We start from the raw sequence: 12,653 nt of genomic DNA, 5'->3' as shown, positions 1-12,653 counted from the left end.
GATCCGCCATTTTGAATTTTGAAAATCCGATTTCAAATTTGGATTCAGCGACCTCAAAAACCATGATTTAACAAATTACAGTCGAATCGATGAAGTATAAACATGTTTTTTTTCAAATGCGCACATATGCGTCATAAGACGAAAATGACACGACTTTTTTCTGCGCATATGTGCGTCACTGACACTCAAGGGGTTAATAAGATTTATAAAATTCATTTTAGAGAGTATTAATTCCTTGCCACAATTCAAATCAGAATCACTTTGTCATTACCAATGATACATAAATATTGAGCATGTCAACTAAGTTTTAAAAACACTTTATAAGTCATAAATACTAAAACATTAAAAGAGAGTTTATTTATAACAACACACACATTTTAGATCTTAACAGTCACACAGCTGATTAAGGAGGTTATTTTCAATACTGGAATATTGTCAATCATCTCAATCTATCAAGTAATGAAACAATTTAATTAAAAACTAGATAGATATGCTGAAGATGACTTAAAAAGAAGTCGAAACGTTCGTATTAATAATAAATGTTATATACTGATCTCTGAGTTATGAAATATATGTGCGCTAAATCTAACTGCGTTTGCTCTCAATTGCCTACATCTTACATATTTATTTATTGATTTTGAGAGCCTTTGTTAAATTAAAATTTTGATATCTTTGACATTTATAATTGTAACCGTTAATGTTCTGCAATTTAGTTAGGTGATATTGGTTGGAATATTACCGGATGTAGCCTTTTTGGAATAGCTAATACGATTTCGTATTACTTGGATCTAAAAGGACCATCTCAGACCGTCAATACAGCATGCAGTTCTGGTCTTTACGCCTTGGCTCTTGGTTATCATTATATTATGTCGGGAAAATGCGAAGATGCGATAATTGGAACTGCAAACTTATGTTTTCATCCATTCATAAATCTGCAACTCGCTCGTCTTGGTATCTTTATATATTATAATTTATTAATCTTAATATTTTTATTTAAAACTTATTGGCCTGTTGATACACAATAGGTATAAAATTTAAAGGACTCATTTATAAAAAATAAATGAATTCAACGTGCTGCGTAACCTCGATAAAATGTTTGTAATAAAATATTTCACAAAATAGAATATTATTTCATCAAGGATGAAACTGATATTATTTAAATTTTTTTAGCATAGGTTAATTTAGCAATAAATGAGGAATATACATATATTAAAAGATGCATTCTACATGCATAATATACTTTGCATAATACTATACTTTGTATCTGTAGGTATTTTGTCACCCGACGGTTGTTGCAGACCTTTCGATTCCGCTGGAAACGGTTATTCACGTAGCGAAACGGTAGGCGTAATATACCTTCAAAAGGCGAAAAATGCAAAGAGGATTTATGCCATATGTCCTCATATAAAATTAAACAACGATGGTTACAAAGAAGAAGGAATAACATATCCATCGATCCATATGCAAAGTACTCTGCTAACGGAATTTTACAATGAATGCGAAATACCAATATCTTGCTTGGAATACATTGAAGCACATAGTACCGGTACCAAAGTTGGTGATGCTCAAGAAATAATATCTATTTACAATATTTTGTGTAAGAATAGAGAAATTCCATTAATGATCGGCTCCATAAAATCCAATCTTGGTCATGCTGAAGCCGCGAGTGCTTTTAGTCAAATCGCTAAGGTAAAACAAGTGGCTTCCATTTTTATTTATCATAATAAAATTAGTTTATATTTTACACATATATACATATATATATAAGTGTACAAACGAAAGATCTATTTTTTTTGGTAAAAGTTGTTGGATAAAAGTCACAATATCATATATAAATTTATTAATTTTTAAATTATTATAATCTAATTTTCGAAGGTAATAATAGCGTTCGAAACCGGATTTGTTCCACCAAACATCAATTATACGTCACCACGAAATGAAATGGATGCCTTGATAAATGGAAGTATTTGTGTCGTTCAAGAGCCAATGCCAATTAAAAATGGTTATGTAGCAATCAATTCTTCCGGTTTTGGAGGATCCAACGCTCATACGTTATTAAAGCGGAATCGTAAACAGAAAGTTAGTAATGGAGCACCGAATGATGGCTTACCTAGACTTGTAATATTATCTGGACGTACTGAAGAATCAGTGAAGTTATTTTTAAACGATGTTAGTAGATATTTAAAAAGCTTTGAGAGCTTTAAATATTAAAGACATTATATCGTAATTTTTATTTCAAGAAATTTATCGTTATAGATTGCTAATCGTCCGATAGATGTAGAATACATCCGTTTATTACATGACATCTATGCAGACAATTTAGACGGCCACTCATGGAGAGGGTACATAATACTAAATTCTTTCCAACAAGATTCAATAAAGGAAATTCAAAATTGTAATAGCATGAAAAGACCCGTCTGCTTCGTATTTTCAACTTTAGGTTCGCAGTGGCCAGGAATGGGTATATATTTAATATTCTATAGTTTATAAGGGGAATATTAAATAAAATAACACAATTTTTTAATTAAAATTTTATCAGGTCGAAACTTATTGAAATTTCGCGTTTTTGCAAAAACGATAAGAAAATGCTACGATATTTTAAAACCATATGATATAAACGTCAAGGACATTTTGACAAATACAGAAGTATGCGAAAACGCATTAAACGCGTTTATTGGAATCATCGCTATTCAGGTATAGTATTATATTTCACAGAGGTATATGTTAGTATCAATTATATTATATTTATCAGTGAAAAATATACCTACAGTAAATATCTTTATGTGTCGTTATTAGATATTTCATTACATTTTATTATTTTATTATTAAAAAATTTTTTAAATACGTTATTCTGTTATAAGTATTCTGTTATAAGTATTTGGAATATACATACTTGTAGGTCGGTTTAGTAGATCTCCTAACGTCCTTAGGAATTAATCCGGATTACATGATTAGTCATTCTGGCGGTGAACTTGGTTGCGCGTACGCAGATGGATGTCTCACTATTGAACAAACTATTTTATCAGCATACTTTATTGGTTTGGCATGTGCCGAAGGAAAAATAATTCGTAGTTCAATGGCGGTTGTCAAAATAGGTTATGATTATCTTAAAAACATATGTCCAACAGACATTGAAATAGTATGCCGCAATAGTGAGAACAATAGCGTTGTGAGTGGACCTACAGAATCTGTACAAGAATTCATGAAAAAATTACAGGTAGATTTGAAGATAGGATTTATATTTTCTAAATGGAAAAATTTACTTAATAGTTATTAAAATATCGAATCGTTAAGTTTAAAAGATACAATTTGTTACAATTGCATATGCTGCATTTTTGTATCAGGTGAATAACATTTACGTGAAGGAGATCTATTGCAACATACCGTATCATAGTTCGTATCTCGCATCCGCGGAAACTCAACTTTTGCTTAATTTGAACAAACTAATACCCTGGCCGAAGAAACGAAGTCCAAAGTGGATCAGCACTTCCATACCTCGTACCGAATGGGTTAATTCAGCATCAAAATTATCATCGGCGAACTATCATACGCGTAGTATATTAAACACCGTTCTCTTTGAACAAACATTGTATTTAATTCCGAGTAACGCTATTACTATCGAACTCGCACCATGCGGCGTTCTGCAGAACGTATTGAAAGAATCTTTGCATCCAGAAGTGACAAACATTGTATTGACTCAACGTACTGAACAAAATAACAATGTAACTTTTCAAGGAATTGGAAGGCTCTACAACTTTGGACTACAGCCGCAAGTTGCAAATTTGTATCCACCAGTGGAATATCCAGTTAGTAGAGGAACTACTATGATTTCTCCATCGATCAGGTACAAGTAATTGCCGTAATTGTAATCTAAAGATTGTTCATATAAGATAAATAGATATATATATATATACACCATTGTTCAAAATTTTGAGAACGCTTGTAATTTTTTTGCATATCACAAAAAGTTATATATTAATAAAAAAATCATGTAAATGTCGAAAAGCTCTGAAAAATGCATTTAAGACAAAAGGTCAGCCTCTTTGATGTGGTAAAAAAATTTTGTTGCGTTCTTTGAAAGTTTAATGTGGGGAGAATGTGTCCCTAAAACTACAATTTAAAAAAATTCTAAATATTAAAAAATGTATGATAATATATACATATAATTATATAATAAATAAAAACATATATTACTCTTTAATGTCACATTAGATGGGATCATTCCGAAGATTGGTTTATACCAAAGTATAAAATACAAAAGTCCATAAAATGTAGAGAAAGATATGTCGAAATTTTACTCGACAATGAGGATTATGATTATATGAGTGATTATATAATTGATGGAAGCAATTTTTTACCCGTGACAGGTTATCTTGCACTTGTTTGGGAAACTGTCGGCATGATAAAAGAGCAAATATACAAAACACTACCGATAGTTTTTCGAGATGTAAACTTTATTCGTGCTATTCATTTGTCAAAAAATGATGCTGTAAATTTGAAAATTGCGATACAGAAAGGTATTAAAAAAGTAAAAATAAAGTAGCATAATCATAAGAATGCGTATAAATAAATATATAAAAATATTATAGATGGGAAGTTTGAAATAACCAAAGGAGATAGCGTTATTGTGACAGGTACAGTATACGAAACATTGAATCCAGAACAAGAAATGATTCCGACAAATCTATTACCGGAAGATAATGATGAAGAAGAACTCATGACTGCACGTGATATCTATAAGGAATTGAAATTGCGTGGATATCAGTACAGCGACTGGTTTCGTGGATTGAAGAGTGCATCTTTATCAGGCAAAAAAGGACATATCATTTGGAGAAATAATTGGGTAACATTCATGGACTCTATGTTACAGATGAAATTTATCGGATACGATACTAGGGATCTGTATGTTCCTACGAATATTCAAAAAATAGTGATTAATCCGGTGCTTCACGCTTGGAAGCTGCAGGATATCACGGATGGTGGAGAAGTTATAACAGACATTGATAAACGTAATTGTTCTTCAATTACTGAGAAATATTTGTTCAATATACATATAAATATCATACAATATAAAAAATCTCTGACATAAAGCGTATTATTATATATTATGTATTATTACAGCATTACCGATACAAATTTACAAAGAGATAGACGCGATTAAAGCTGGGGGAATAGAGATACGAGGTCTTAAAACCACTCAAATCAATCGCCGAAATGTAGCCCAAGATGCTGTTCTTGAGGAATATACATTTGTAGCTCATTGCGATCGCGCTCGGATTTGTTTGTACGAAGCAATTCGGATATCGGCGCAACTCGCAGTGGAAGATCATCAAATTGTCAAAGTGAAAGTTGTGGAACTAGTGGAACGTGAAGATGATGTTGCATTAGAATATCTCTCATCTTCGTTGCTGCTTGAAGCATTTAATGATATGCCGTTAATACAAACCAGTATCACTCTATTAACATCGCCGAATCGATTTGGTCCAGATTTATCGCAAAACTTTTCAATCAGAGATTCTGAAAAACCATCTTTAGATGACAAAGCTTTAATTGTTGCTGGATTCAACCTTTTGACCAAACAACATGAATCGTTAGAGCGACTATTGCCATTTTTGAGAGAAGGTGGTTACCTGTTGACGCGTGAAAAATGTGACGTAATTGACTATACTAAACATTTACAACAATACGAATTAAATGTTGTTCTTGAAAAATGCACTGATGAAGAAATAATTGTGCTTCTAAAGAAGAAAATTTTGATAGAAAAAAGGATTGTTGTTCACATAAGTAATGATAACTTTAATTGGCTGGAAGATCTAAAGCCGCTGGTGAACGATGAGAACAAGCTCGATGAGAATAATAGAATCATAATTGTTGGAGAGAGAGATTTTGAATGCGGTTTATTGGGTTTTATTAATTGCTTGAGGAAAGAGCCAGGCGGAGAACTTGTTAGAGGTGTGCTCATTCAAGATAAGGAAGGCCCAAAATTCTCTATTCAAGACCCCTTCTATCTACAGCAATTGCAGAAAGATATGACCATTAATGTATTGCGATCTAATAAAACCTGGGGATCATACAGACATTTGAAATTACCACAACCCAAAGCCATATCTGTACCTACCGCTCATGTCCGTCAATTGGTATGTATAAATCTTTTCAAAACATATTAGTTGCTACAATAATATTACGTATCTCGTTTTTTTTTAATACTGTCACGCTGTTTCTATTTGTATATATTTTGTTATATATGTGACACATTAAGAAAAATTTTCTATAGGTTTGTGGTGATCTAAGTACATTTTATTGGGTAGAGAACAATAGATCGGTTGAGTCTCGTCATGAGGATTTAGTAAATGTTGTTTATTCATCTCTGAATTTCAAAGATGTATTGCTTACGACTGGTAAAATAATATTTACTCAAACGCTTTTGAAAGAACGGTTGGATCAATATTTTCCTATTGGAATGGAATATGTGGGATGGGATGCTAACAAGCAACGTGTAATGGGAATTCGTGAGACTGAGTAAATAATACTTAATAAAATTAGTATGTTGTGTGATATTATAGAATTAAAAATGAATTATTATAAAATTATTCTTTTTAGTTGTATAGCAAACGTTGTTGCGAAAGATAAAGATCTGTGTTGGAAAATACCCGACACGTGGACATTCGAAGAAGCAGCGACAGTCCCGGTGGTTTACAGTACGGTTTACTTAGCCCTATACATTTATGGAAAAATGAAAAGAGGCGATAAAATACTTATACATTCTGGTACTGGAGACATTGGACAAGCAGCTATTCATCTCGCTCTTAACGAAGGATGCGAGGTGTTTACTACCGTAGGCACAAACGATAAACGGAATTTCATTAAGAAAATGTTTCCCATCATTTCGGATGGACATATTGGAAACTCGCGAGATACTAGTTTTGAGCAAATGATAATACAACAAACGGAAGGTCGCGGAGTCGACATCGTGTTAAATTCATTGGCGGAAGAAAAATTAATCGCATCCGTTCGATGTTTAGCGCAAAACGGTCATTTTTTAGAGATTGGCAAATTTGATTTTGTTTCTAATAATCCTTTAAGTATGTGCGCGTTTCAGAAAGGTATTAGCTTTCATGGAATTATATTGGAGAATATGATCACTGGTAATCGCAAGTATACGTCCCTATTGTCCAAAATGGTAGCCAATGGTCTAAAAAATGAAATAATCAAACCACTTCAAGTAAAAATTTTTCCTAAAACAAATATCGAAGAAGCTTTTAGGTACATAGCGAGTGGAAAGCATATGGGAAAGGTATGCTTACCCTGATTAATAGTAACACAAAGAGGTTTATTCATAAATAGCCTTATTATAAACTTATTTCACATACTTATAACGTGCACTTTTAAAATATGATTATTTTTATAGATAATAATAAATATTCATAAAAAGGATGAACCTTTAGATAAGCACATTCTCGCGTATCGTCGCTATTATTGTCTCAGAGATAGGAGTTACATTATACTAGGAGGTCTGGGCGGATTTGGTTTAGAATTAACCGACTGGCTTATATTTCGTGGTGCCAGAAATGTCGTTCTGATTTCAAGAAATGGAATAAAAAACGGTTATCAACGCATGAAAGTTCGACTATGGAAGTCGTATGGTGTAAACGTTCTGATTATCAAAAATATTGATGTTGCTGACCTCAAAGATTGCGAATATCTTTTACGGACTGCGGAGAAAGAAGCACCGGTGGACGCAATATTCAATCTTGGTGTAGTATTAAAGGACAACGTCCTCAAGAACCAAACCGCAGAGACATTTGCAGTGTCCTTCCAACCGAAGGCTCGAGCAACGCACATGTTGGACAAACTTTCTAGGAAAATCTGTCTGAAAATGCGGCATTTTGTAGTGTTTTCTTCCGTTTCCTGCGGCAGAGGAATCGCTGGACTGACTAATTATGGCATGGCCAACTCCGTCATGGAGAGAATTTGCGAGAAGAGAGCGGAGGAAGGATTACCTGGATTGGCGATTCAGTGGGGAGCTATTGGTGACGTGGGTCTCGTCGGAGATGTGCAGGAAAACAGTAAGGAAATAGTTATCGGTGGCACCGCACGCCAGAAAATTTTCTGCTGTCTCAACGAGCTCGATAAGTTTTTACTTCAAAGCCGGCCGATTGTGAGCAGTACGGTCGTAGCTGAGAAAACAGTGGGACGTTACGGATTTGGAAATTTGGTAGAAACAGTTGCTAATATTTTAGGTAGGTATTCTTATGCAGACTTATTTTTTTGCAAATACTTATTGTATTTGTTTGTTTGCAGTTTACGAAAAATGCACTAGAATCATAATATTTTTTTATTTTATATTATAGGCATAAGTGACATAAAGGCTGCAAGTCCAAATTCATCTCTGGTCGAACTTGGTATGGACTCCATGATGATAATAGAAATTAAACAAATTCTCGAACAAGGATTTGATATATTTCTCACAACAAAAGAGATAAGAAATCTCACTTTTGCGAAACTTACAAAGGAGCATTAGTGATGTATGCAGATAAATATGTATGAAATCGATCGGTAAAGAAGTCGGATATTGTAGAAAGTTAACAATATCTGAGAACTACTCTCTAATGGAGTAAGAATCGCTGCACAACGATTGTGACCAAATTATGCCAATTTTTGTTAATATCGTAAATTTACGTCTTCAATTTCATTGATTATGACGGGCCCATCGTATGTCTTTTACTGAAGCAGGCTAGAATACTAGCTGAAACATGTACAAATCTCATTTCATTTATGTAAGATAAAGCTTTTTTGAAGAGTATTTCGCACCGACCACTGTGCTAATTCCCAATTGTCTGTTTGTCCTTTATTTATATTTATTACTTATTAGGAGAATTTTCAATATTATTACCTTTAACAATATCTGACTTCTTTACCGGTCGATTAAATAATTGACTGAATTCAGAATAAATTTAATTGGATTTATTTCATAAAAGATAAAGATTTTGTTTCTCAAGATTTTGTTTTTCGTGTACCAAACCTCGTAGGATAATATTCACGTTTTTGTGGTTCTTTTCATGTTATTAGGTGGATTAGACAAGGACGGATAATCAGCTTTGACTGTTTCATGATAAGTGCCCAGTTGTGCTATCTTGAGATTGTATTCTCTGTCGCACATTGAAAAATTTTGAAGCTGAAAACTGGCTAGAAAATAAAGACCTGGCTGCTATAGAAGATTTTGAAAGCACATTAATATTTAGCGACTTGATCCTGAATGACGAGATTTGTTTGTCCTTATTTCGTACACACGAACAAATTACATCAGACAAATTGTATGTACGATACAACGCGTGTTTAATTCGCAGTGGCGACAGTCATATTTGTTGTATACAACCATCACACACACCGGCCGGTTGGCCGGTCTGTCGCATTTCATGTGGACTAAGCTGCATTTTGACGTCGCTTACGCTATCGCGCGATAATACCGGGGACAACTGTACAATTTCCCATAACAAAACTCGTTCGCGCGCGAACTCCGGCATTCACCAGGCGGTGAAGGACGCCAGAGTGCACAGAATGGAATGGAATAGGAAGTCTCTTTCCTAGTATCGGTCCGGGTTACAAGATCGTGCGGAAAGCATAAAGATAAGAAAGGATGTGGTACACGATCGATGTGTAAGCCTGGTATGTACGCCTATGCAACATAGTATCCTCGGGTATCTCCCAGGAGAGAGCGCCCAATCCAATGAGAATGTCTCAATGGAAGCGAAACAGGCACGTGATTAGGACGCACTTCAAATTTATGGATTTGCATCGCATAAGTTTCGGCGCGTGATAAACGTGACTTGCGACGCAGGAAAATAAGGTCTTGAAACTCGTTTCGAACTTCGAGCGCGTTTCCGGGTAGAAAATAGCACAGATTTAATAGACACACTTAAGATCTAGTCGCACGACACGTCTCGATTATGCCCTCAAAATAAATACTCACGTATTTTACGGACATTACCGTATTTTATGCTAGGTAATTTTAAGTTTCATGATAAGATTGAATACAGGTCGATCCCTAGTTTATTACAGTTTATACTTATGTCCATTTCCATCAATGTAGAGTAACTTTAATCTCGGATCAATTTATTTAATATTATCTTTTTTTTATTCTAAGGTAATCATCGTCCGTTCTCATTTCAAGACCATCGTAAGTAATATTTTAAGATACTAATACTCTCTGAAATGGCTTTGAGACATCTTAAGGTTGTATTTAAGATAACGTGTGTCCTTAAATATAAGACTATATAATATCGATTATGAATACCTGCTTAGAAAAACATAACGAATAAATATTAAACGAAAATTAAAATAATCTATACTGGTTGAAATAGACATTAATTAGTCATATAGGTTTTTGGACGTTCAGCTCATAAATAAGGTAGAATTTCGTGGAAGCAAATCGAATGTGTTTCACGGCAAGTTTCATCAATCGTTTCCGATAAGCTCGAGGCCGGTTGATTACCGTAATTCGATCCGATTCGCGCACACGCATCGCGCTTATGCACGCGAATGCAGAAGCGCTTGCAGAGAAGCGCATATTGCGCGGATATTGTGCGATCGATGATGTTTCCAATCTCATACCTATGTGCTTTTTCCCTTTAGTTTTCTGTCCCGACCTTTCCCGCATTCTCGTAATATAAACCTTCCTTTTTTTTGTGGCCGGTGGCAAGGAAAAATGATAGGATGTTTCGCGGACCGTAAACACGGGAAAATTATCGCGCGGAAGGGATGAAAGGTGGCCGCTGCAACGTAATAGCGAATCCTTCTTTTCTCTGTATCCGGCGTAGAAAAATAGGCTTCGCTCGTTGGCAAAAGCACGCGCTCGCGATTATGTCGAATTTATGGAACTGTTTTGATGATATCTCGACTTTTCAAGTATTAGCGCCGAGATAATTGCCGGCGAATGGTAACGTAAATAAAAGCAAGCTACTGTAGTTCTTTTTATCGCAGCTCGTTATGATTTACGATTGACGCATGCGACGAAAGCAATACTCTTGAATAAATCAACAGGCGTTCCGAGAAATTATATATATGTATAAAAGATAAAAGCTGCGTTTACCGAAGTATGTATCATTAAAACAGAGATTTTAATTAGCGGATTCTCTTCTTATCTTTATTTCTGCAATTCCATAATTACGTTATGTAAAAATAATATTGTATCGTTACTACGGTTTATTACTGTTCTAAATTAGAATGCAAACTTATCCTGGCTTGACAATTTTGAATTTGCTTGTTACGTGAATGGCGGAAAAGGCGTTTGTTGCGCTAGTTTTACATTTGACAGATACCGAATGATATTTCTATCCGGCGAACTTTTTGTTTCTGTTCACTGAGATGAGTATGAAACTGCGAGCTTCGATATATGATGACAATTCGTTTCCCGGATCTATATTTTTCTTTTGCTCGCAATTCCGAAACTTCGCGATAGAAATGCAACACGATGTGCAAGACTTTTCACGCGCGACTGATTTATCGCTGTCGCGAATCGAATTTTCTGATTAATAAACGATAGGCTGAAAAATCGACATGAAAGAAAATAATCTCGCGATTTTACATTTAAATTTGTAAATAATATATAGCACAATCACAATTTCATCTTTGCTCGCAATTATTTTTAAGTGAAGAAGGTCGTACGATTTAATCAAAGCGGATCTCAATGTCTAATAATATTTGCATGTATATGAATTTTACAATTTTTAGTTGAAGCAAACTGCGCTCCGATTAGTAATTTTTTGTTTTAAAACATTCTTAAAATGGAACCTGGAGTACATAATATCATAAAATCGATAAAAATTGATAAAAAAGTGACACAAGCAGAAAATTAGTGTCTTTTTGAGATAATTTATTAAATAAAACTGACCATATAAAGGCTATAATATATTTTTGTGGAAAAACATATTTGTCAATATATTACTTATATGGAAAAATGCCGCAACTCTGGTAAAGAATAAAGTTGTACGATTTTATACCTTCCACAGAGTTGCAGTGTTCGCGAATTTTTAACTCATATAAAATATAATTTTAATGAATATTCAAAATTGAAAGTATAACACGGAAAGAAAGTAAAGTTATGCATATTCACTAACTTAATTAAAACCTTGTTCCAATTCAGAAAGAATTTTTTAAATGCTCTACTGAAAAGTTATTAATTTTTGAGTCGTTTCATTTTTCTATCAACGTAGCGATAATCTGTAACGTAAAAAGATTTTGCAAGAAGCACATGCAAAAATATATGTGAGAAATAAAAAAAATTTGTTAACTCTAATCGAAAAAAAATTGAAAAATTTATTAAAATTGATATTAAAAGGTACTATAATTGCCTGTAAAATCATCCTTTATGCAGTAGGAACTAAACACGTCATTTATGGTTAAGATATTATATTGTGTGTACACAACGCAGCAACTCATATCTAATTGCATGTGAGATAAATAACGAGAGAGCGAGAGTAAGAGAAAGATGAAGAGACAGAAGTAAAACAATAGGATGTCCTGGGAACAGGGGCGAGATGCGACCGCAGAAAGGAGAATAAAGGTGTCAGGTAATGTGATATATGGGATCGATTTGAATCCGGCGTTTAAGCCGCGAGCCATAATTCAATCTCGATCGCTTTTTCCTTCCTTCT

The 12,653-nt window shown here is 34.0% G+C and overlaps 1 protein-coding gene across 1 annotated transcript in view; it reads left to right on the top strand.

Annotated features, from left to right (window-relative positions):
• The window catches only part of LOC108760487 (fatty acid synthase), a 10,893-nt gene extending 2,372 nt beyond the window's left edge, over positions 1–8,521 (top strand). The window contains exons 3-16 of the mRNA XM_018506478.1: positions 714–951; positions 1,271–1,689; positions 1,876–2,169; positions 2,257–2,461; positions 2,540–2,694; positions 2,900–3,217; positions 3,345–3,844; positions 4,213–4,517; positions 4,590–5,009; positions 5,122–6,137; positions 6,275–6,519; positions 6,601–7,294; positions 7,409–8,240; positions 8,352–8,521. Of these exons, the coding sequence (XP_018361980.1) occupies positions 714–951; positions 1,271–1,689; positions 1,876–2,169; positions 2,257–2,461; positions 2,540–2,694; positions 2,900–3,217; positions 3,345–3,844; positions 4,213–4,517; positions 4,590–5,009; positions 5,122–6,137; positions 6,275–6,519; positions 6,601–7,294; positions 7,409–8,240; positions 8,352–8,521 (5,811 nt within the window). The remainder of the gene's footprint in view (positions 1–713; positions 952–1,270; positions 1,690–1,875; positions 2,170–2,256; positions 2,462–2,539; positions 2,695–2,899; positions 3,218–3,344; positions 3,845–4,212; positions 4,518–4,589; positions 5,010–5,121; positions 6,138–6,274; positions 6,520–6,600; positions 7,295–7,408; positions 8,241–8,351) is intronic.
• Positions 8,522–12,653: the final 4,132 nt, after the last annotated feature.

The sequence above is a fragment of the Trachymyrmex cornetzi genome, unplaced genomic scaffold, assembly GCF_001594075.2.
Source record: "Trachymyrmex cornetzi isolate Tcor2-1 unplaced genomic scaffold, Tcor1.1 scaffold225, whole genome shotgun sequence".
Taxonomy (NCBI): Eukaryota; Metazoa; Arthropoda; class Insecta; order Hymenoptera; family Formicidae; genus Trachymyrmex; species Trachymyrmex cornetzi.
The sequence above is the reverse complement of the archived record's forward strand: the minus strand, read 5'-3'. Positions and strand labels throughout refer to the sequence as shown.